The sequence below is a fragment of the Lucilia sericata genome, unplaced genomic scaffold (assembly GCF_015586225.1).
Source record: "Lucilia sericata isolate MDLA Ls3-8-SP2 unplaced genomic scaffold, ASM1558622v1 Contig000006F_arrow, whole genome shotgun sequence".
Lineage (NCBI taxonomy): Eukaryota > Metazoa > Arthropoda > Insecta > Diptera > Calliphoridae > Lucilia > Lucilia sericata.
The window spans coordinates 1,027,574-1,052,154 of NW_023994047.1; the positions used below are offsets into that span (position 1 = coordinate 1,027,574).

At 31.4% G+C, this 24,581-nt stretch overlaps 6 protein-coding genes across 9 annotated transcripts in view; 3 read left to right on the forward strand and 3 right to left on the reverse strand.

Moving 5' to 3' along the window:
- The window catches only part of LOC119602336, a 65,816-nt gene extending 57,618 nt beyond the window's left edge, over positions 1-8,198 (forward strand). Inside the window, 2 exon segments of the mRNA XM_037953787.1 lie at positions 2,027-3,639; positions 4,171-8,198. Of these exon segments, the coding sequence (XP_037809715.1) occupies positions 2,027-3,639; positions 4,171-4,586 (2,029 nt within the window). The 3' untranslated portion in view covers positions 4,587-8,198.
- Positions 8,199-9,625: 1,427 nt separating this feature from the next.
- On the reverse strand, positions 9,626-11,208 carry LOC119602313 (protein SMG9). Its single transcript, XM_037953749.1, has 2 exons — positions 11,047-11,208; positions 9,626-10,988 (listed from the first exon to the last, which is right to left on the reverse strand). Exons 1-2 carry the CDS (start codon positions 11,080-11,082, stop codon positions 9,651-9,653), a joined length of 1,374 nt encoding a protein of 457 aa, XP_037809677.1. The 5' UTR covers positions 11,083-11,208; the 3' UTR covers positions 9,626-9,650.
- Positions 11,209-11,428: 220 nt separating this feature from the next.
- On the forward strand, positions 11,429-13,034 carry LOC119601471 (protein KTI12 homolog). 2 transcript variants are annotated; one of them, XM_037952430.1, is made up of 4 exons: positions 11,429-12,058; positions 12,123-12,472; positions 12,537-12,829; positions 12,902-13,034. In XM_037952430.1, exons 1-3 carry the CDS (start codon positions 11,794-11,796, stop codon positions 12,819-12,821), a joined length of 900 nt encoding a protein of 299 aa, XP_037808358.1. In that variant the 5' UTR covers positions 11,429-11,793; the 3' UTR covers positions 12,822-12,829; positions 12,902-13,034. The 2 variants fall into 2 exon arrangements, with proteins under 2 accessions (XP_037808358.1, XP_037808349.1); XM_037952421.1 differs by having other exon boundaries at positions 12,537-13,034.
- Positions 12,848-15,235, reverse strand: LOC119601459 (carnosine N-methyltransferase). 2 transcript variants are annotated; one of them, XM_037952412.1, is made up of 6 exons: positions 14,976-15,235; positions 14,688-14,894; positions 14,375-14,615; positions 13,975-14,093; positions 13,601-13,904; positions 12,848-13,543 (listed from the first exon to the last, which is right to left on the reverse strand). In XM_037952412.1, exons 2-6 carry the CDS (start codon positions 14,876-14,878, stop codon positions 13,103-13,105), a joined length of 1,296 nt encoding a protein of 431 aa, XP_037808340.1. In that variant the 5' UTR covers positions 14,879-14,894; positions 14,976-15,235; the 3' UTR covers positions 12,848-13,102. The 2 variants fall into 2 exon arrangements, with proteins under 2 accessions (XP_037808340.1, XP_037808331.1); XM_037952403.1 differs by having other exon boundaries at positions 13,032-13,543; positions 13,975-14,129.
- LOC119601445 lies at positions 13,853-17,689 on the forward strand. Of its 2 annotated transcripts, XM_037952386.1 has the most exons (3): positions 13,853-13,947; positions 15,739-16,176; positions 16,252-17,689. In XM_037952386.1, the coding sequence occupies exons 2-3, from the start codon at positions 15,748-15,750 to the stop codon at positions 17,605-17,607; spliced, it is 1,785 nt and encodes a 594-aa protein (XP_037808314.1). In that variant the 5' UTR covers positions 13,853-13,947; positions 15,739-15,747; the 3' UTR covers positions 17,608-17,689. The 2 variants fall into 2 exon arrangements, with proteins under 2 accessions (XP_037808314.1, XP_037808320.1); XM_037952392.1 differs by lacking the exon at positions 13,853-13,947 and having other exon boundaries at positions 15,373-16,176.
- Positions 17,690-17,873: 184 nt separating this feature from the next.
- Positions 17,874-24,500, reverse strand: LOC119601304. The gene is made up of 4 exons (XM_037952145.1): positions 24,381-24,500; positions 20,261-20,397; positions 19,926-20,202; positions 17,874-19,439 (listed from the first exon to the last, which is right to left on the reverse strand). The coding sequence occupies exons 1-4, from the start codon at positions 24,405-24,407 to the stop codon at positions 17,874-17,876; spliced, it is 2,007 nt and encodes a 668-aa protein (XP_037808073.1). The 5' UTR covers positions 24,408-24,500.
- Positions 24,501-24,581: the final 81 nt, after the last annotated feature.

Sequence of the window (24,581 nt, forward strand, 5' to 3'; positions counted from 1 at the left end):
TGACTTTTTTACATAAAACAACTTTTTTATAAAACGCTTAAATAAATTATAACAGGCCATTTAAAAGCATAGACATGTGCTATTACTCTTTTTGATTTCATTATTATATTTTCAAATTAAAACTTATTGAGATTATTTTCTTAAATTAAACTTATTTATTTTTAAATTAGAAACTTTTTAACATAAAGAACTCTTTTCTATTATTTCATAAAACTGACTTTTTACCAAAACAAAACACTAAAATAAACAACAATAACAACAGGCCATAATGAGAGCTTTGCTTTTTCATGCTCTTCTTTTGCTCTTTTTTTATTTTTTGCAACACACTCAAACGCAACAACAAAACTACTTGCATTTTATACAAAACAACAACAACAGGTGACTGCATTAAAACAACGATTGGCGAGTGATGGACAAACAAATTTTTAATAACTTTACACACTTTTTTAACATATTAATTTAAACTTTTCCAAACATATTTTTATATACAAATATTAAGCAAAACTTCATTAACATTTTTCTGCAAAAATATTTTACTTTGCACTATTATTTCTAGACAAAACAATTAATTTTCTAAGACATTAAAAATTTACTACCGAACCGTGTGAAAAATGCGCTTAAACTGATTAAATGTTCTAAAAAACGAAAGTAAACTGTCAAGTGTTCTAAAATGTTGGACAAGTGAGAAAAGGAAATGACAGTTGTTATTTTTTGTTGTTATACGTTACTTAATTATTAAAATAGAGTTTTAAATAATTATTTAAAAAAACATGTAAAAGGTTTCATTTAAAATTAAAAAGTTTTATAATTTTACAGAAGTTATAAAATTATTTTATATACATACGTATTTAGCATGTTTGTTTTTATTTTTCAAATTTTACAAAACTTTTGTTTGTTTATACATACATACATGTTTAAATCTGTAAATATTTGTGTTTCCTTTAAAATTTTAAAAAATATTCTAGATAAATGTTAAACAAGTAAAATAACAATTTATTAAAGTTAATTTTTTTATGTATAAACTTTAATTTTTTATGTTTAATTTATAAATAGATAGACAATACATAGTCGGTGTTGTATTAAACATTATTTGCTCTCCAAACTTTGTGTTCTATTTATTCCCTTTATTAAACAGTTATTTTTGCTGGGCCATCAAGTCCTGGTTAACATAGTTTCCTTATTTTTTGTTAGTCCATAAACTAGTTCATGCCAATTGTTAACAACTCCTAGAAATATATATAAAGTTTTCATTTGATTAACGCTGAAATTGAAATGTTCCTAGTTTTAAAAGCGTAAATAGTGTTTATTGAACAAATGTAAATAAACAGGTCATACTACAGATAAACAGTAAAGATCAAAATTATAGCAAACATATGGAAGTTGTTGCACATTCCATAAACCAATCAATCAATCACTTACCTTGCATTAGTTAAAAGTATATACTTCAAAATTTTTCATATAACTTATTGTCTTTCTCTTGATCTGCCTATTTTTATACTCTCCAATATTTGCTTTTATATTTTCCCTGGAAAACTGTTCTTAATACATTTAACTTTCACTTTCTTTAAACCATACCATATTATGAGCTCCCTAAGAAAACTTATCGATATTCATTCAATAAATATAAAAAATTACAACAAAAACCATAAAAACATTTTGTACTTCATTTCACATTAGGAACAGCACCTTATGTTCCCATAAAAAAGTTATATGAGAACTAAAAAAGAAGTTTATTTGCAATAATGTGGCCTAGTTTGGGGGAACACAAACGGGTTTATTTGTTTGTTAAATAAGGTTTATTTCAATTTAAATTTATGTTTTTAATTTGGTTCACCTATAACTAAATATCTGCACTTTAATAAAATCAATTATAAAAGTTTGTATATACAAATATTTAAATCTTGTTATATAAAATCTAAAATGTATGTCAATCATATTTATCCAAACATTACCACACATTAATTAATATGTACCCCCAACTGTTTATAATCTTTAATTTGTTACATGTTTTTTTTTCTGCCTTTAGATCCTCGGGCCATCATACCTTAGGGCGACTGCCTTCGCATCAGCAACCCAGCTATATGCCTGGTCCTAATAACGGCAAATATGCCACACTTAGCAAACAATGTAAGACTTTGGAAGCCAACGATTTTTACTGAGATTCGCTTGCCTGCAGCTCTAATGCAGGCAATAGCAGTATACGACTTAATAGCATTACCGCCTCCAATGGTATTGGAAGAAATTCAATTAAAAGTATGTTTGCCTCAGCCACTCTACCGCGTTCAGCTGGTTCTTCGCTACGTTCTGTATTATCCGCCCAAACTTCGAATACGGTTTGCAGATCAACTGGCAATGGCCTGGATCTGGATGATGATAAAGATCCACGTGATGTTACCAACAATAGCTTTAATCGTTTCGATCCCAAATATATTAGCATAGGTCCGAAAGCGGTAAGGGGCAATAATAATCTGAGCGTGCTAGCTGCTGCTACGGCCAATAAGTGTGCTACTTTAGGGCGACCACATGGTGGTCGCTATGGAGGATCCTTGAAGGGTACTAGTCCTTCTCCTAATTTGCGTAGTGCCAAGACTCCTTCAATTTCAACCGTATCCAAAGACTATTGTCCTCAGCCGGATTGCATACCTCAATCATACGTGGCTAATACTACTGAAATGCTAGTGCCTCAGGCAACTCAGCCACCGCCTCCACCTCTGCCGCCGCCAAAGCCCAAGAATACTTTTACCGAAATACCGGGCACTACGGGTGTAGGCAGTTCATATGCCAAAGAACAATTACAAATGCAATTACAAATTCAGCAGCAGCAGCAACAACAGCAGCCTCAGCAATATCAATTACAAGAGATACAACCAGTAACAGTAACACCTACAGTTCAGCGACCATTGCCAGTTCAGCATCATCCACCGACAACACACATTCTGCCACCTTCTGCGGTCTACAGTATCGAGAGTTCCAGTTATCAACAACAACAACAACAGCAGCAACAACAATTACAGCAACAAATACAACAGCAGCAGAATGAACCTCCTCCTCCTTTACCACCACCACAAACCATACCCTCCGTTGCATCACGACCTCTACCTCCACAACCAGTAGCCGCCCCTGCGCCACCTCCACAACTACCCCGCTCTCTAAATCCAAATTCAATCGTTAATCAACCTTTACCCGAAATACCTACACACCAAAATCAGCCACAACCAGCTCCTCCGCCCGTCCAGCAATCCAAAATATCACCCCAGCCCCTGTGTGCAGCCAACCTAAACCAGTATCGTTCGCTCCAAAGACCACAACAGCAGAAACTGCAACTACCAGCACAAACTCAAACCACTTCACAGCAGCAACTGAATCAATTGAACCAAACTCAGCCTCAAATCCAATTGCAACCACCTAGTCTACCACCTAAAAATCGTCACAAATCTCGTGAGCACAACTCGAATATCCAACAAATGCAGACTCTACCTCCCAAATCGAATAGTTTACGCCACCAACAGGTGGCCACGAGCAATTACGAACAGGAAAGAGATCGTGAACGTGATAGAGAAAGACAGAGAGAACGCGACCGGGATCGCGATCGAGAGAAACATGAACGTTCACGACGTTCCGAGACCTTGGATAATGCACGTTCAAATGCCGCCTATATGGATCAACATTCCATTTCAGTCAAAAAGCAACATTCTTATGAAACCTCACAGCCATCTAGCTATCATCAACGCCATCCTGCAGCGACCACGCCAAACAACAACTACCATTCAACCATCTTAACAAAGCAACAACATCAGCAACAATTGTTAGTCGAGGCCCATCAACAACAGATGTACTATCGCTCGCTAAAACGTGGCGGTTCTCAAGCCAACAATGACATGTATTCGGTGACCGAATTGTAGGAATGCGCCTGCTGTGGCGGTGGTGTTGATGTCGTGAGACGCACAAAGTGTTCCACAACATCGAATGCCTCTGCCGCAGCAATGGGCAATAGTTCATGCGTAGCACCCATACCTCTGCCGCCCAAGAAACACCAACGTTCCTCGTCGAGCGGCAGAGAACCTCGAGAATCGGCGGTATCCGCCTCATATAATGCCAACAAGTGCGAAGACCACGAATACGACGAATATTGTCCTGGAGCATATGAGCCCCAAACGCCTCACCATCAAGGTTCCAGGCAATCTCACCTCTCTACCGGCAACTCCTCAACATCAACGAAACATCAACAAAGGTCTGCCACATTTGATGTGGCCGATGCTCGTGATTATGAGCTAAAACGTTTGGGCAATCGAAGATCCCAATCGCAAAATGCCACCAATCTAAAGCAAGCACGCAATGGCGGCTTAGTGGTCAGCAGCGCTGATCACCATCGTGGAGAGCGTACGCATGATCGTGAGCGCAGTCGCAGTGATCATCGCATATCCAGCTATGCATGCGATGATACCTCCTTAGCCATGAGTCATGCCTTCAGTGGGAATGTGGGCAATGGTGGCATAACGCATCATCACAACCATCACCAGCAACAACAGATGCAACAACAACAACATCGGCAACAGCAACGCCGTGAAAAAACATTTAAAGTATGATTTTTAGAGACGTCATAAAAATTTAGCCCCACTACCGAGGGGTCACCCACACCCAAACGGGTGCAAACCATCTATGTGGCAACGTGGTAAAAACACCCTACTAACAGCTGGCAATTTTGAATGACATTCATTCATAATGCGATCGATCGAATTTGCCCAGAGTATGGCGGTGGTGACTGGTAAAAGGTAACCAAAGTGGTGGCGGCAAAAGGAGCGGATTTGTAATAATAATGATAATTTTAAGGAGACCAGCTGTGGATTTGTTGCTTTATTTAATTGTAACTAATTATGTTGGCATAATTGGCACCGTTAGTTCCGCCTAGTAGTTTTAATGTTACTTATACTAAAAATTAATTGAAATTTGCTCTAAAGCTGTGAAACAAAATATTTGTATTTGTATTATAGGGTATGTTTTTTATTACTTATTATTACTAAATCATTTTGATCAAAAGCGTTTAGGTTTTATTATATCATTATAGTAAGAAAACAAATCAGTTGTAGTGGCAACAGTGGAGTTTAAATTGTGACTCTCATCACACACTTTCACTTCACTTCAAAACTAAAACGAAAACAAAAACTTACTCACTGCTCAATTGTTTCATTACAACACCAAAGCACTCTCCAAACTACAGACAAGAGATACAAAAGAAACCATAAATTATAACCCAAAAAATGTAATAATAAAGAGAAAATTAACGCCTGAAAGAACTATGGGATAAACCAAAGTTTTTTCCCCTCTACTTTCTATAATTTAACAAATTTTTTTAACAAACCAAGAGACAAATATTCTGTTGCATTCAAAATACTTGAACAATGATTTCTTCTCAACCAAACTTACTCTCTAATGCTCTCTAGAAATACCTTGGATTTGATAATTGTATTAAGTCCGTTATTGCAAATTGCTTAATCTCAAAACAAAAAAGAAATAATTTTTGTTATTACTTTTTTTTTATAAAAAAATAAGTTGTATTCCTTTTTTAAACTTTATTTATTAGTTTTTTATATTATTATAAGAAGAAAAAATTAGCAAAAATCAAAAACGAAAAGGAAATTCAAAGCGTTTAAATTAACAAGTAATTATTATTATGAATACCGTTGCGAAATGTCAAAATAAAACAAAATTTTTGTGACGTCTATAAACCAACAAACAAAACAAACAACATCAAAAGTTATATTTAATATTTAATCAATCAAAATACAATTACAAATACAACATACATTTAAACAAATACGTATTATAAACAATTTACAAAATAACATTAACATTAACTCGTAACATATACTACTAAATACTACATACATACATATTTATTATACAAAAAAAAAACATTTGCTTACAAACATACATTCATATTTATAAACAAAAAATCCTTAAAGAAACATCCTTTTCATAGACACTCTCTCATACACAGAAACATAGAAAACATACTAAAACACTTTAAGACATGCAAAAACATGTTTAGGAGACACATTTTTAAAAATAAAATACAATTTTGTACGTATTACCACAAGAAAAACACAAGTAAAAATTAAAAAAAGAAAAAAGTCTAAGCAATAATTCAGGTCTTTTTAACAAAAAATGCATTTATTATATTTAAAAACTACAACAACAATTGAAACCTTTTTCGAAAAAAAGGATTCATCAAAATTTAAAACAAGGTCTGAGTCTTACTTTAAGGAATATAATGCAAAACCTTTGAATTGAAGTAAATGTTGTTGTGGTTTTTACAAAATCTTAAATTTCATGACCGGTCTGAAACTTTAAATAAAATAAATATAAATATTAATTTTATACTTTTTTTATTTAACCGGTTTTTGTAAATAATTTATAGTCCTTTTTTTGTATTATTTCAAAAACTTTATTTTAAAGGAAAAAGCACAAACGTTTATACAAAAAAATACTCTTTCTTGTAACCTTTAACCCTTTCCTAACTCTCTCTATCTCACACTCTAAATCTAAAAAAAACGTATTTTAAACTCTTGTACTCTCTTGATCCTTAAAACAAATTTATATAAAATATATAAAAAACCAAACATACATACATTAACATTATTACTCTCTAACTCTAACTCTTTCTCTCGAAATCTCATTCTACACTTGAAGATAAAAGTCACAATTATGTAGTTTATTAGATAATAATCCACTGCGTTAACATTTTATATAAAAAAACATAGTTTAAATTTAATATTTATATACATTATAGTATAAACTACGTATATAAATATTTACATACATAAATATGTGTAAAATAACTAATAAAAAAACATAAAAACATTGTAATAAATATTTGTTAGTAATATTTTTCTGCTGTGCAGATGCAAATAATTATGTAAACGTAGACAAAAAAAAAAAAAACAAAATTAATAGAGTATTAATTAACAATTTTCAAGATTTGAGTAAAAAACACAAAATACCTACTAATGGTCGGTTTAACAAGAGATGAGACAAAAGAATTGGAAATAAAATTTGGTTTATAACTAAAACTATAAACAATTATAACAAATTGTTTGCAATTTTCATTAAAAATCAGAGTACAATTAAAATATTTCTTAGAATTTAAACAAAAAGTGATAAAATTGTTCAAAACGCAATTTTTAACTAATTTTTAAACTTTTATCGTTATTTTTAAATCAGATTTTTTGTTAATTTTCTTGTTAGACAGACTGTTGAGAATATCTAAATAACAAAATGCAAATTCATATTTAATTTTTTTTTATAAATAAACTATAAATTTTAAAATAGATTTGGTCTATAAAATTAAAATACAACATTTTTTATATAGTTTAAAAAAGGCAACGAATATTAAATTTAAAAAGAAAATCTTAAGCCAAAACAATAAATTTTATTGGAAACCTAAACATTCCAGCAATCAAGTAAAATAATTAATCAAACAATAGCATTTATTTGAAACTAATAAAGCTAAGTTTAATCTATTTAAATTAAAAATATGTACAATTCTTTAATAAAACTAAATAGAGTAAATTTAGCTTTAAAACAAAACTTCACAAATAATTTTATTTTGATATTTTTTCATTCATATGATTTGAAAATTTCCTGCGTGTATTCATTTTTATATTGTATTTATTATTAAAAACAAACAAATTTCCTATTTTTTGCTAAACTATTATTTTGTATTATATAATTTTTTAGATATTTAAAACAACTGTACATAATTATTATTATATAAATTGTTTTTATTTAAGAAAAAAATACACAAAACTAACAAAAAAACAGAAAAAAATAGTCACAAATTGAGTTTTTCTTTTAGCAAAAAGTAAAACTCAAATTGTTTAAAACAAGAAAACATCATAACATATAGACAATGATAACTGAACCTGATATCAAAAGGTTTTTCATACATCTAACATGCATACAACATAAAATACATAAAAATTTAGCCTTAAGTCGAATTTAAGACCGAAAGAAGAATTATTTTTAAGACAACCCTCCTCAAAATAATAAAATGAAAAGAAATTTAAACAGAAAATAACCAAATAATTAAATAAATTTAATAATTTATTATATTAAATTAAATAAACAAAAACCACACAACTGAAAAAAAAAAAACAAAATAGTAGATATATTAGTTGTTAAATTAAATTTAAAAAAAAGATATTCGAAGATTAACATTTTAGATCAAAATAATTATAAACAAAAATAAAAAAAAAAACGAAAGACAAATGAAATGAAAATTTTAGTAAAACAAACAAACAACAACAAAAATCATATAAATAAAATTCTGTAGCTGATTGAGTATAGCCATTAAAAATGTTTATAAAACTCCCATTCTTGTTAGTGATTCAATTTAATTATAAAACAAAATTTCACAAAAAATAAATTTAAATTAAAAGAAAAGAAAAGACAAAATATTACAAAAAAAATAAACTTTTTAAACAGAAACCGTAATGAAAAATTACTTTACAAAACTTTTTTCAAAATAATTTCATATACAAAACAACTGAAAACACACACACACACATTTATATACATAGTTAATAGTTAAAGAAAAATATATTAAACATAAAAAACCACAACAAATATTAAACAATTTTAACAAACAAAAGAAAAAAAAACTCTAGTTAAACTATTAAAATTCTCATATATGTATTCCAAAAATAAAACTTAAAAAACCCAAACCTCTATATTTAAAGAAAAAATATTCAAATTTATGTTTTTGTAACTATTTGTAAATTTGTTAACACTAAAAATAAAACAAAAACTCTTACTATATATCAAACAAAACCTTGATCCCTAAAACCTTTTTCCTCAGATTAACGAAAAAAAAAAAAAAATAGTTTCAAATGCACAATTTCCCCTGCATAAAACAACAGAGTAAGAAAAAAAAATTTAATTAAATAAAAAGAAAAATAAAACCGAAACTGTAGTTAAATATTTACATTTACCATTCATATTCAAATATTGATGCATACAACAGGCAGCAATTATTTAATGATTGTTTGCCTGTTCGAGTGAAATATTTATAATGAATGATTGAAAGAAATAAATTGCATTTTAATGAAAACGATGGCATTAAGCTGTATTTAGTTATTAAGTTTAACGTTAAAGAAGAAGCAACGGCAAGAAATTATTTTTCATTTTACAATTAAATAACAATTACAACCAAACAACCGACAACATACATAAATACATACACTGATGATCTATGTATAACGATAATGAAATTTAAAATTAATTATAAAATAAAAACAAATATGTTAAAATAATATTAAAATATAAAAAAGAAATAACGACGAACTGGAAGACGAACAAAAACTAAAAATAAACAAAAATCTAATTTAAAAAAATCATAAAAATCTATGTTGTTTTATTTTAAATAATAATTTGTAGTTTACTTACAGTTTTGCTGAGGTTCCGAATGATTTTCCTAAAAAATGGTATTTTTCATTCAAATTAATTCACTTTCCGTTTGTTTCAATAGCACAATACCTTCCATATTTTCCTTTTTAATCCAGACCTGCAAATTCCAAATATTTTTACTGATTCTTTAGTTTTTGGGGTAGTTAAATAAACAATTTCATTTTTTGTTTTACGAAATTTTCCCTTTATTCTCTCCAATTTTCTACAATATCCTTAGAACTACTTGAGCCAGCATTCAAGCCTGAACCAGTGGACTTTTCACAAGTGACACCCACATCCAAATGTTTACGTTGTATATCCTCATAAGTGTTAAAGAAAAAGTTATGATTATCCTGGGACACTTTGGTCAACCAATCAAACCACATTTCTTCAGTTAATTCAGTGGCTCCCGAGTACATGGGATTGCGCGGTGTCATAAACACTAAACTGCGAAATTGTTTTATAACCTTCTCCAAAGAATCGTGATACGTAGTGGCTGAAGGATTTTTTACCTCCGGCATAAGGAAACTATTAATTTTTGTTTCCACTTCGCTAATACGATTCTTTTTACGATTTTGCATTTGTAGCAATTGCTGTTGCATTATATGATGCTCAGTGATTTGTCCCTTATAAATGCGCAGTTGAGAATCCTTAAAGAAGGCCTTGTACATTTGTTCCTGTATGGCCTGGGAGGCAGGAGTAAAATCCAAACGTTTAGCTTTATTCTTCACAAACAGAATATTGGGAAAGTAATCGTGTAGAAAAGGCTTAACATCCTGTGAGGGTTTCATAAGTTCGCCAAAGCGTAGTAAATTTAAAAAGCTTAAATTAAAATAATCATCCTGCACCACCAGCAATAAATGGCAAACTGACATTAAGCAAATAATACTGCCCAAATCCTCCAATTCATTATTGGTCATATCTTTCTTATAAGCATTCGATAGCACGGGAGGAGTATCCAACAGAATCATGCGATCGGAGGTAATAAACATATGAGTAGACTCGGTGCGTGAACGGGCCGAACATTTATTCAGCTTTAATTTGGTGGGAAATATGGAATCCTCTTCTACAAACACTTTTTCATAATAATTATAATCTATTTGCTCATTGGCTAGCAAATTTAAAATCGTAGATTTACCCACTCCCTGAGTACCCACTACACCTATAACTAGAAAGTCGGTATTGGATTTCATAAGCAGCTTTTTAGCACCACCATTTATGGAGCCGGTAGATGAAATCACTGTTGCTGGTCGTGTCATCTGATATACGGGTTCCACTATATTAGGTGGTATAGTAATTTCATTGGAACCTGCTGACGTTTCACGTGTGGTATTGGGGCTGGAAGCGGGACTGATATTGGCCTTTTGGAAAATGATCGTTTTCTGTGGCACCTGCACAGAAACATGTTGTTCGGCATTAGCATAAGATGAAGAAGAGGCTACTTCAGCGCTTGCTGGAGTTTCGGTTTTGGTTTTCAACAATATCTTAGGTTGCACTTCCAACTCTTTAAACTGAGAACTCAAACCCATTGCACGTTTGTCATCCTAAAGAGAAGATTAAAAGTTCAATGGATTGTTGATATTATAAATACATTAAAAATACCTTGGGCTTTCTGTAGCGCCTTCTTCTATCCGACATGTTTAGGGTGGAAATACTTTAATTTGTTTATAATTGAAATCTCCGAAAAATCAACATTAACATATCAACAAAATCAAAATACCAAAAACAAAACATAAAACCCCGCTGTTGGTGTTGTTTATTGGGGGAAAATTTTCCCGTGTACAAATTTTGACCAAAAAAGGGTAAAGTTACGTACTAAAATCTTTTGTTTATACAGTTGTGCTAAATTTTAGTACTAAAAACCAGCTGTTGATGACATTTCTTTGCAAGACAAAGAATTCATGCAAGGTGGCAGCATTTAGCTCTCAATACACAGCTGATGAGTTTTTTATATAAACTGCACAACATCTGAACTGTCAAGGTTAGGTTAGGTTAGGTATTCAGGCTGCAAAGACGCACACTTGGGTCCTGTTGGTCCCTTTGTGATACCTGTAAAGATAATAAAATATAAAAAGAAAGAGGGTAGAGGATAGTAGAAGATAGTTTAGGATTAAGTCATAGAAGAGAAATTGAAGTGGAAGAGAAGATTGAGAGGTCTGTCCTTGCGGACTAGTGAGTGCCTTAATTATGGCTTGGTGGTCCTAAAACCACTCTTTATAAAAAAAAGAAAATTATGATTCAAACAATCACCTTTATAAATTCGCCTTTTTATAAACAAAAACACATTTTAGCTTACTAGACGCGCACAAATTTTATAACTTTGTGTATAATTTTTTAAATAAAAAAAGAATGCCTTTAATAGTTATTTCGGGTTATCCAGCAAGTGGTAAAACCAAAAGAGCTTTGGAATTGCAGAAATTCTTTGAAGAAAAGGGGAAACGAGTGCATCACATTTCAGAGAATAAAGCCATACCCAAGGCGGGGTTTCATAAAAATGTTTATTTTGCCGATTCCCAAAAGGAAAAGGTGGTCAGGAGTGATTTGAAGTCGGAAGCTTTAAGGTTGCTGGATAAAGAAAGTGTAGTAATACTAGATGCTGGCAATTATATTAAGGGTAAGTTAGTTGTCTAACAGATGATTTATGATCAATGGAAATTCTTATTGGTTCTTATGGACAGGTTATCGTTATGAATTGTTTTGTGCCACCAAAGCGGCCAGAAGTACTCAGTGCACCTTGTTTTGTGGCATACAAAAACAGCGAGCATGGGAATTTAATCAACAGAGAAGTGGTGAAGAAGTGTTGGATCTGGCCAAAGTGGATGATGTTTCTAAATTGGACAACTCAAATATTCCTTATAGTCAGGAGATATTTGAAGGCTTATGTATGCGTTTCGAAGAGCCTCACGGGAATTGTAGATGGGATAGTCCCTTATTTGTCTCTTTCCCAGATGATAATTTAGAATTTGAGGCCATATTTAGTGCTTTATTTGAATCTAAACCTTTGCCTCCTAATCAGTCAACACAAAATGTATGTTCTCCACAAAAACTACAACCAATTAAAGCTATATACATAATTGTTTCTACTTTTACAGCCTCCTCTAAGTTCTACTAATTACTTGTTCGAACTGGATCGTTTAACTCAGGAAATTGTGGGTAATGTATTGGCTGCTCGTAAAATTGGCGTCATGGGTCCAGTACCTGTTAAAAATAGTGAAATCAAGGTTCAAGTACCGGCCAATATGAATGCTATACAACTAAATAGACTGCGCAGGCAGTTTCTCAACTATAGTAAACACCACCATGCTACCTCTAGTTCTTTGGACAAAGTGCCTCAATTATTTGTGCAATTTCTAAACTCCAACTGCGGGGAAAATTAAAAAAACAAGTGAATATTTTTACATGTGCTCTTTTTTAATATAAAGTCTTTATTTATATAATTTTTTATCACTTATTCTAGTTGCATCTAAAAATTAAAAATTCATTTGTCTTATTAACAACATGATTTCCAATACATTTCCTTGGAAGTCGTTAAAAAAATCAAGTTAACATTAAAAATAAAAAGAAAATAAAAAAATTAAATGAAAAATTCACATAACATACATCAGGAAATGAAAAGCAATTCATCTTTTGAAGCCCTTTTTTGGAAAGAATGGTTTTTCTACTTCAAGGGAAATGAACCCTGAAAACCACCCGGAAAGCTATAACCATTTTCATGATCATCCACCTCATCATCATCTTCATTAACATCATCATTGCCGGGTCTGTGCAAAGGTTTGCGGCATATCCAAAATAGACTTTCATACTCGCTCTTCAACATGGATTGAGGATTCTGGGCATATTTTGTACGTACTCCGGTTTTTGAGCTCAAAACCTCAAATCCCACACCATTGATTACCATCATAATGTCCTCAAATGTAGGCTCAATACTTTCCTCATTTTGTATATCACTAAAGTGGTATAGAAGAGGTCCCAAATTAATCCAAATACCACCAGGAACTAAGATGTCATAAATAGTTTCTATAAAGTCTACCACATTATTAGCGCAGTCTATAAAGAAACAAGTGGCCACACAATTATACGTATCAGGAGTTTTGTAAACCTAAAACGATAAGATGTTTAAGTAACTTCAGTTAGATGAAAATAAAAAAAAATGTACCTCCAAAAAGTCTCCGGCTACTACAGATAGTATACCAGTTGGTCTGTTCTTCAAAGGGCAAACATCGGGAAAACGTACAGCAGCCACTTGATCAGATCGGCGTAAATTATTGTCATGTTGATGTACCCAAGGATGTAAAGTGTACATGTTCTCACGAGAGCAGTTGTTCAAGACAAAGTTGGAGGCTATCAACATGAAGTAGGAAAACTCATTGGCCTCGCACTCGTAACCGCGACAAGCCAGCTCGTAGGATAATCTACCCAAACCACAACCAGGCACTAGAATTTTCACTTGATCCACATTGCTGCAATAAGAAAGTAATCATTACAAGGAAATTAATAATTAAGGTAAGTTTCAAACGTTTTCTCACTTACCACTCCTTGGGGTCGAAATAATGTTCAATGGCTTCGATAATCGGTTGATACGATTGTTTACGCTCCTCAGCCCCTTCCTCGCTCCAGTCACGGGCAATGGCTTTCAGTGTAGATTGAGCCTTTAAAATGTGAAAATGTTCAACATTCTCATCAGACTGTGTCAGAAGCACAAGTGTCAATATGTAGGGAAATCAGATCAACAATGATTTGTTTTCCCACACACACAGAGGAAAGAAACAAAAATGTTTCAACAATAAGTTTCAAATAAACTACAAACGTTCACACAAACATATACTATATGTACATAAACTTTTAAATACAACTGACTGGACAAGGGGACACTTCCTCCGACAAAATATTTTGAAGTAGATAGTTAAATAGAATATGAAATCTAACTTACGTTTTCCATATCAATGTGTCGTATTTTTGCAGCATGTTCATCCGATTTTCTATTGCTGCTCATGGAGGCATCTCTTAAAGGATTTTCACTCAGCATTTCACTGATAACTTCTTGATTTTTGTCTATACAATCTCTTAAAGTGTTCAAATGTTGGCGATATTTTGTCAACATTTTCTGATGTCTTTTGGGTAATTGATTTAAATTCCATTCGGTTTTATTTACTCTTGATAGAGAAAATTTGCTACAATTTATAAATTTCATTTGTTATCAATATCTAAAGCGGAAATTCGGATCAATTGGTTATGTTACATACCGATATAACCTTAGAGCTGATACAATCTTTTCTAAATGTTTCTTCTCTGTTTCCTCCTCTTCGGGTGTCAGCATTGGTGGTTCCGTAGCAATGTTGCTCAATGAAAACAAAGAGTTTGAAGAGTGTCTACGATCCATATTGTTGACTGAAGTACTCGATGTTGCTGCTAAAGGAGCTGGTATTTCGTTCATGCCTAAACACGTTGCTCTATGGTTAAGAAAATTTTCAATGTCAATGTTTTCTTGTTTTCTCTTTTATGTTATTTTCTTTTATCAAACGAAATCTTACACAAGTTGGAAGTGCAGTTATACACGTTTGTTAACATATGTGAGGCGGAACAAAAACTTTGCTTAAATTATTGTATAAATTGTTGCTAGGGCATTTCTAAACACTATAGTCCAAATTAGTTAACAGAACCTTTGTTGTAATTGTAGATTTAAAACATAATTTTTTTGAAATGTTTTACTAAAATAACAAAAATTAAAACAAAAAATTCCTTACAACAAAGCTGTGGAAAATAGAAGAGAACAATGTGTCATGAAAAAAAAAGAGTTTTTGTCATTCTCAATGAGCTGTGTTTAGTAAGCACTAAAACAAACATACTAAATTATCAACTGTGGTTTAGTAGTAAAATAAAATGCAAATCCCAATTTTCTAGCAACGAGAACATTTACTTCAAGTTTTTCTCTGGTAGCACTTCAAACAATTTGTAACAAACGAAGAACGTGTTAAGTTTGGATATTTTTTGAATTTTTTAAAACAATTTTAATATATATATATATATAATTTGGAATTAATTGTTTAACCAGTCAAGTGAAGAAAAATAATCAGCTGATTGAATAACACCACCTTATGTGAATTCGCCTTGACTGTGTTTTAGTAGTAAAATAAAATGCAACTCTAGATAATGAAATTATTATCAACCGCCATTTTTAAATGAAAATTACCCCTGAAGTTGTTTATTTTATACTGTGTTGTAATTTGCCTCTGCTAGTGAAATAAATTAATATATTTTAATAAAAAAGTGTTAATTATATATAAATTATTAAAGTATTAAATAATGGCTGCTTTAGACATCTTAAATAATACAGCCGAATTGGATTTAACACCTTCACGGAAGCGTAAAAGACATTTTGATAAATGCGAATTACAAGAACAACAAAATGCATTAAAAACTACAGCTGCCGCTACTTCCTGTTTTACAAATGAAGCCTTTAGTTCAACACCTAAAAAAATTTTGGGCAAACGGCGTCTGCAATTAAAAACAAACAAAGAAAATGCCTTAGTATATCCAAATGTTGGTTTAGAAGTAAAATCAATAGCTGAATTGGCTAGAAGGCCTGAGGAAGCTGATAATGTACCCCAAAATCCTTATGAGGTGCTGCGTAAACCACCAAAAAAGAAAAAACGCCAGGCTGAAGCCACAGCTTGTTTTGAAAATCCTGCTTTGAATTTGGAATTACCAGAAAAACAATTCAATCCTTATGAGGTAAAAATAAATATATATTTTTAATATAGGTACATAGTTATTTATTAAATTTCCTGTATTTATTTTATTCCAAAGGTGGTACGAGAAATTACACCAAATAAAGCCTCCAATTGTTTTTCCAATCCAGCTTTGAATTTAAAAATACAAGATGCTTCGGCTATACGCAATCCTTTTGAGGTGCATCGTGAGTTACCAGATCAAGATATCAAATCCCTAAACCCTTTCGAAATACCTTCGGAAACTGGACACCAACATGGTCTCTCAACTCCTAAGCCTTGTAAATTAAAACTTGGTTTGCCTTTTGTGCCCACAGTGGGCTGTCGCATCGATTTTAAGGACATTTCCATCTCGCAACTAACACCCAGCAAATTACTGGCTGAGAAATTGGTATTTTCTCCCGTACCAAAAGCAAAAGTTTCATTAGGTTCCATAGGAGAAGAAACTACCATGGACATAGGCAAAGAATTAGATCGCTATCAACTGGAATTGGAGAACAGTATCAATGAAGCAAAATTACGTAAAAATGGTGTAACGGAAGAAGAGTTATTGCTTTCACCGCCAGATACTAATTATCAAATACAAATAGTTGATACAGAAAAAAGATCCAAATTTACCCAAAAACTAAGTGGTATATCGGAAGATGGTGAAAATGAGGAAATAATTGAAGAAGCCAATACAAAAACTGAGCATCATATTGAAGTTAATGTTATAGTACAAAAGGAAGAACAAAAGGTTACAGAAGTAAAAGAAACTAATCCATTTCTTTATGACTTAAGTCAACAATTTCAAAGAACTGAAACAGCTGAGGTAATTGAAATTGAAAATCTTGATGATTTATATGGCTGTTCAGAGGAAGATCAGGAGGATGCTGAAGATTCTTTTGATTTTAAAACACCAGCACCATTTGTAAGAGCTTACACTAAGCCAGCTGAGCCCAAACTAACGGTAAGTAGAGAATCTTTGGAAACTAATAAATCTGAAAAATCGGATAAATCTGGAGATGCAGATGATAATAACAAAAAGTCCATGACTGTTAAAAATATCATACGAAAATCTATAAGAAAACTTATGCATCCTAATGGCCAGCAACAAAAAGAAACAGAAAAAGATTTGGACGAAAAACCAGAACATGAAAAACACGGATTAATGAATGCTATACGCCATAGCTTACGTCGAAAACCCGCTAAGAATGTACAGGATGAAGAGCCTGTAACAAAGGAATGTGAAATTTCTATAATAGATGGAACAGAAAGAACCATGAAACTTAAATCGGAGGCATTAGAAACTGAATATTTAAAAATAGAAGATTTAACCAATGAAAAGAAACATAATCTCAGAAACAGTATAAGGAAATCAACTCGAGAAGTACGCAATCATTTAATGAAATCTGTTTTTCATAAAAAACATGAGGAATATGATTTTAATAAGTAATTAACACAGTTTTTTAATAATTGGTTACTTTTTTACTTACATTATTTATTTACTGGTTCTACTTTTTATTTTATAAATTAAGTTTTATGTTTTTATGCACCCAAAGATTTATTAAGTTTAAATTGCAAATATTGCACTTTATTTTTTATTATTATTAAGTTTGCAAACATTTTCGAATACATTTATTATATGGTCTTTAATATATATTTTAATTATAAAAAATTCAATTTGCACTTTTTTTGTATTTGTTAGTAATTTTTGTAGTTTTACTTGTAAACTGTTTGCAATAAAGGTTTTCTGCGACATTCTAGAGGTTTGTAAGCATGTTGGTAAACACTAGCTAAACGCCAATGTTCGGGATAACCTCCCTCCCCGGCACCTCCTGCATAACTACGAAATGGTGGCACTAGAGTATCAATGTCATAGTTACGCTTGGAGTAGGGGTTACGCGGTCTGGGCACCACCAAAACTCTTTGGGAATGATTGCTGCCCATGCTGCAGCCACTGTCGGAACTAATAAAATTACCGGCGGCATTATATCTGGGTACTCCGGCACGAAATGCGGCCTTACTGCAATTCATTCTCTGAGGTGGGCAGGTACGGGTACAGAAATCCATTTCCGGCGCTATTTTATGGCACAATCTGGAGCGAGCTTTTCTTAAAAAGCCTGAACGCTTGCAACCTGTTTCTCCAGTCGTCATGGGAAATTCACAATCGGCTCCCAGATATTTCTGTCTTAAAGATTTGTATTCATGGTCTGCCATTATATCAGGTGTTGATTTATATTGTTTAGAGAAACGTGTTTGAGGTAATCTATGACACGCACTACTGTCCCGGGAAACACTGCGGGCTCGTGGAAAAGTTGGACAGTTATCAATATCTGCTGTAAAATCATCTGTAGCTATTTTTCTACCCGCAAAATCAGTCTTACGTCTTAAAATATCTTTATCAAAGAAACCAGTTTCTCCTAGAGTATTAGTAAAGACCCCGGCAGAACGACCGGTATTTAATAAGGCGGCATCATCGCGAGGAGTTTTTACATAAGTAAACACAGCTGGTCCAGCAGAGTCATTAGAGCCGTCTATATGCTTAGGTCTAGCTGGTTCATAAGGTGGTTTATAATCCCAGCAAATGGCCAAATCCATAGCTCCCATTTTCTTATCCGCAGGAGTGGCCGAATAAGATCTAGTATTATTACCATTATAGGCTCGAGGCACTACTCCACTAGTTTTAGGACGATAAACTTTCATTTTAGTGCAATGCGTGGGACCAGCATTGTGTGTTTTAACCCCTACACCTGTAGCTATAGGTTCTATGTCCAAGGCCAAACCCGGGTTAGCACCAGTAATCTGCAGCTTACGAAATGCCAAATCGGCCACACAATCAGGCAAAGGTTGGTGATCTAGATTATTTGAGTGCATACGTTTGGCCAATTCAAAGTTGGCATATGCTGGCACCACCGGCGAAGGGCAACGTTCATTTGGCTTTTCGGTAATGGAATGAGAACCAAACATTTTGTTTGTATCCTTGCTCAAATAATCGTCGTTTGTTTCAAAATTATATTTATCGGATAAATCTAAATCTCTTAATTTGGGTGATAAATCTGAAGTCACCAAAGCTGATGTTTGTGGCAGTAAAGGTGTTAGTTTTATGGGCGGCGGTTCACATTCTCCCAGTTTACACCCATGATCGCCTAAATAGTTTTTATTTAATTTCAAATCTGTTTCTATATTACGATCTCGTTTATATTTGTCTTCTAATAAGAAATCTCTTGTGGGATGTTGTTGTTTATAATCCGTAAAATCGCCGGGTATATATTCCAAATCTAAAGGCTAAATATAAATGAAAAAGATTATTACTGTTAAAAAGGAAATATTTATAAGTTCTTTTTTTAGTACAAGAATTTTAAAGTTTCATTTAAATAAGAAGTCCCATATTGCCCATATTGGCACTAACAGTTCAAAGTTTATTGGAGTATTTTGATGTTATTTAATTTATGAAATCTACGGGACAACAACTAAACATTTCGAGTTCTTATCCGAGTCAATAACTTGATCTGTTTATTATATAGATAGTTGATGAATTCTTAACAAACTCTAATTAAAAATATTTCAGTGCCAAATATAAAAGTATTTTTATCGATTTTTGTTGCAATATCTTGAATTTATGGTTAATTCTACATATTTCAGTTATTCACTACGATTTAATACTATCCCGACAGGGTTTGCAGGTGCAATAGAATTTTGTTTTCTTAAAAATACAAATAAAAAAATATTTAATATTAACTTATAATTAAAATAATTTATACCACTAAATACCTCCTTATTTCCACCTGAAAGCAAACGTTTATTACGATTTGCATCAAAACTTAAAATCTCTTGAGTTGTTTCGCATTTCGTGGGACATGTTAAACCTTTGCCTGATATACCAAAATCATCATTATTATCAATATCACAGCTATTAGTGTCCCGAGCAAAATTAGACCATTTATCTTTCTTTACCAAACATTTATTATAATTTTCCACAAATTTGCGATTTATTTTATCCGGCAATTGATAAGTATTGCGAAAATTTCCCCAAGGATTTTGATCATTTCTAAATAAATATAATTTTTAGTTAAAAAATAATCAAAAATAATTTAAAATCGACCTACTTTTTTGTAGCATCCAATAAATGGCCTCCATCATTGGCTATTATTTTAGTGGAACCTTTGCGTTGACGTGGTCTGGGCGGATACCATTTGGGCAATTCCCAATTATTTAAACCTTTGGGTTTATAAACGGAATCAAACTGTTAAAAAATAATAATAGAAAAAAGGAAATGTATTACAACCTGTTTCTTTAATACCATAATTTATATCATAATAAGCCTCCTGTACAAATTGTTAAAAAACAAATAAAACAAAACACCCCTTGTCTGTACACTAGGCAATGGTTACGGAAATTTGCGGATGGGTAAACATCCCTAACTATTGAAATAACTTTGCAGTATGTCTAGGCATTAGACAATTACATGCTGTAATTCTTGTTGTATTTTTTTCGTTTTTTAAAGAACATGTGTAAAAAACTATTTGAATTAATACCATTTAAGCTTTGTTTACTTTTCAAAAAAATGAACAATTGTAGCTATTTATTCAATTTACCATTTATACTTGTACTATTTATTTTTTTATATTTTAATCCCTAATATCATTTATCACTTAAAAAGTCAACTTGATTTTTAGAGGATTTATATAGAGGCTTGACAAAAAGCTTAGTTTTACATCTGTCGTAGTTTTCTTAGAGTAGTAACTATCTAAAACAAATATACAATTTTTAGGCATTAAAGTTAAATTTACTTTTTGTTCGAAACTTGTTTTTATATAAATCTTCGTTACTTTATAAAAAATTTCTTGATTCTTAAAATTGCAAAATCTAGTACATATTTGAATTAAATAACATAAATTTTAGAAAAATATATCGAGGGACTATATTCAATAGTCCCTATCTAAAATAATACAAGTTTTCAGGAGAGCAAAAAAACTGTTTATTTCGCTAGTTAGTGAAGATTTTTAAATTTTTTCTTCTACAATATATTTCTACGACCATATACTAAACCCTTATATAAAAAGAATTTTAAATTTTATATCATTTTATATCATTATTTTTCTACGAAAATATTCATTCAACCAACAGATAGAGAGTTTTTCATGGAAATATAAAATTTTTATTTGAATTAAAATCAATAAATATTATATTTTATACAATTTAATGGAGGAAAATAAACCAAATTGTTGAAAAAGCAACAGATTATAATGTTTTCGTCCAAAATCAAAGTTATATGGTTAAACACGACAATAAAATTGATTTAATTAGTATCATAATGAGCGATATCTCAAAAACTATTAGACCAATTTTAAATATTTTGACGGATTTGTGTTCAGCATGTCCAAATTATTAAGAAGATTTGTTTTGCAACAGAAAATCATCCAAAGGGATAGAGTTTGAAGCAATTTTTGGATAAGATAGAGAGTTTTGCATTCAGAATTTTTCTTTTTTTAAGATAGAGAAATTAAAAAAAAGCTATAAAATTGCCAAAAAATATTTTTTTTTCTTTGAAATTTTTATCACTGATGCGGGATAGTTTGCTGAATATTTTGCCATCAAAATCTCATTTTCATGAAAATGACAGATATAGTCCCTCGATATGTATATTTAGAAATAGTTTTTATATTTTTCAAATTACATTTTAATGTTGGGTAATGTCCAGAAAACCACAATAATTGTTTTCCCACTGTTTTCATAATTTGTGTATTTGTTTGCCAGAATGTTTTTCAATTTTCATATGCAAATGATAAGAAATTTGATACTCGATCATCTGTAAGCAAACGTTACATAATTTCTTATTGTTATTTCCAGCAACAACTACCGAACTTGATGACATTTTCACAACAAATTTGATTGAATACAATGTGTAAAACCACAATGGCACGCGCCTAAACACGAGTCAAATTTGTATTAAAATTACACAACAGCCACCCCAAACCCAAAACATTTAAATTCACACATTTTCCATTTAGGAAATAATTAAATTTACACGGCAATTACACACGACTTATCTCTTTAACAGAGTTTCTCAAGATGTGAAGATTTAACAGCTATATTTAACCGTTTTAACTAGTCCCTTAAACTGCAAGTGTATGTAATTTAAATTGATTTTAAACTCAATTAGCAAATTTCATACAGCAATAGAATTCACTACTTGTTGTTTAATTGAACTAATGTTTAAAAATTTTATCTATTTGATGAGTCTTCTTTCTCGCTCAGCAGTGTCCTTTTGTCAATGATTATAATGTCAAATCTCTGGGGTAACATTTATCAACAAACATTCAAATAGAGGATTATTTACAACAAACACAAAAACCAGTCAAGTCAGCCCTCCATAACAAGGATTAAATTTTCACACACCGACACACACCCTTCAAACACCCCTTGTTTAGTAGTATAAGATAAATTCAATTGTATTAACACGTGTATCCTTAAAATCATCTTCAAACGAAAAAAAAACTAAAACCACTTGTAACAATCAAATAATCCTAGTTTTATAACACTTGCAAAACTTATAAAATGATATAAACCAAGTAATTTAATGCTACTCTTACTCTGGACAATGCAGTTCTTGTCCTGACCCGTTAAAAACAGATGTCAATTCAATTGTTTTGATATTAACTTAATGTTTTTTTGGGCATTAATTTGCTATGGCTTTTGCTTGACGAAAGTATGTGTTATCCTTTTACCGGCGTTTTTCTTACTAAATCTAAAGATTGGCAAAAATCGTTTACATTAATGTAACTGTAAATATTTGACCCAATTTGTATTTAAATATTTTTGACAACTAATTTAGTACCAGCACAATATTTACCCATATGTTTTTATACAAGTATGCATGTGTATTAAAGTTATTCGAATAATTTGTATATCCTGACTAAGGAATTTTGATAGTTTTGATGTGCGTGGGTCTCCATATTTTGTTTACGTTGCCATGCAAATTTTTTTCTTATTTTGATTGTTTATATTAAATTGTTTTATATATTGTTTGGAAATAGTAGGCATATTTGGTTCAATAGTCCTTATATTTAATGCAAAACTAGCTGGGCCGAGTATGCCCTAATATGGCCTCTAGCACTTTACTTGTAAGGCGCTAAATACGAGCCAAAATTAAAATGTAATCGGTTCAGAAGTTTAAACGTGATTGACAAAAATTTACAGCTAACATCACAGAAATTCCTTCCGACATCTGAAATATATGTTTTTGTCCCATTAGGATCAGTACTTCTTGAGTTGATTGATTACGAAAATTGATTAATTTCTGTAGATTTTATTTACAAAGTTGTCTGAAAACCGCAAGCGTCAGAGTAAGAATAATAATCATTTAACCTAAAATTTTGTTTACAAAATTTAAGCAAACAAGAGAATATTCGACCAGTTCCACCTATTTTGTTTTTTCTTATTTTAGAATGGAGAACATTTTGTATTTTTTTTTCAATCCTTCACAATGGATATGTACAGATAGACAAGTGAAGAATATATATCAATACATTGTGAGATCTTCAAACGATATTTAGTAGTGAGAAAGTCGGCATAATCCTATTGTTTTTATTGCCTTTTTGCTTGCATTTTTAGTCGCTGTTCATAATTAAGATCCACCTTTTTGTAGACGTAGGGTATATTACCAAAATGACTTATCTATAAACAAGCAAAAAATATATAGTAAATTAATTGTAACTGTTTAAGGAAAGTTCAAAGTTTATAGAACTATAATTGGCAACGTAAATAAACATTAAACAGTCATAAAAATATATCGATTGTATAGATTAAACCAGACATAATGATATTATAACTTTTTTTAATACTTATGACTTCTTTTCCCATATTTTAGATATTTTCACCTGATATTTTACTACATCACATATTCTATACATGTATGTATGTACATTAGAGGTGCCCAAAACATATCGATTTTGTTTGGATAAGACTTATTTAATTCATTAGTGTCTAAATCTAACTGACGTTAAATTTTAGTCCGGGAACCCGTGTCGGAAAAAAATGCGGCCATCCTTACAACGAAGAACTGGTTTAATAGCTTTTGGTTATATACGTTTCTTATATATTTGTATGTATGTACATAAATGTGTATATACATATATTATATATAAATGAAAATGAATTTAAACAGGGTTCTTAGCAAAAATTTCACTGCTGTTATATACACAAAGATTTTCAGCAAATATATACCTGATTTGCACTAAAATTATAAGCCATAGCTAAAATTTGCAGTTAATTTATTATTTTTTTAATAATTCTTGAAAATTTTGTTTATGTTTAGTTTTATAATTTTAAAAACACACTGAAAATTTTCGAAAAAAAAATAGATACACTACAAAAAAACCCGAACTTAATAAGACAACAACTGTTTAGTTATTACCAGTAGCCAGC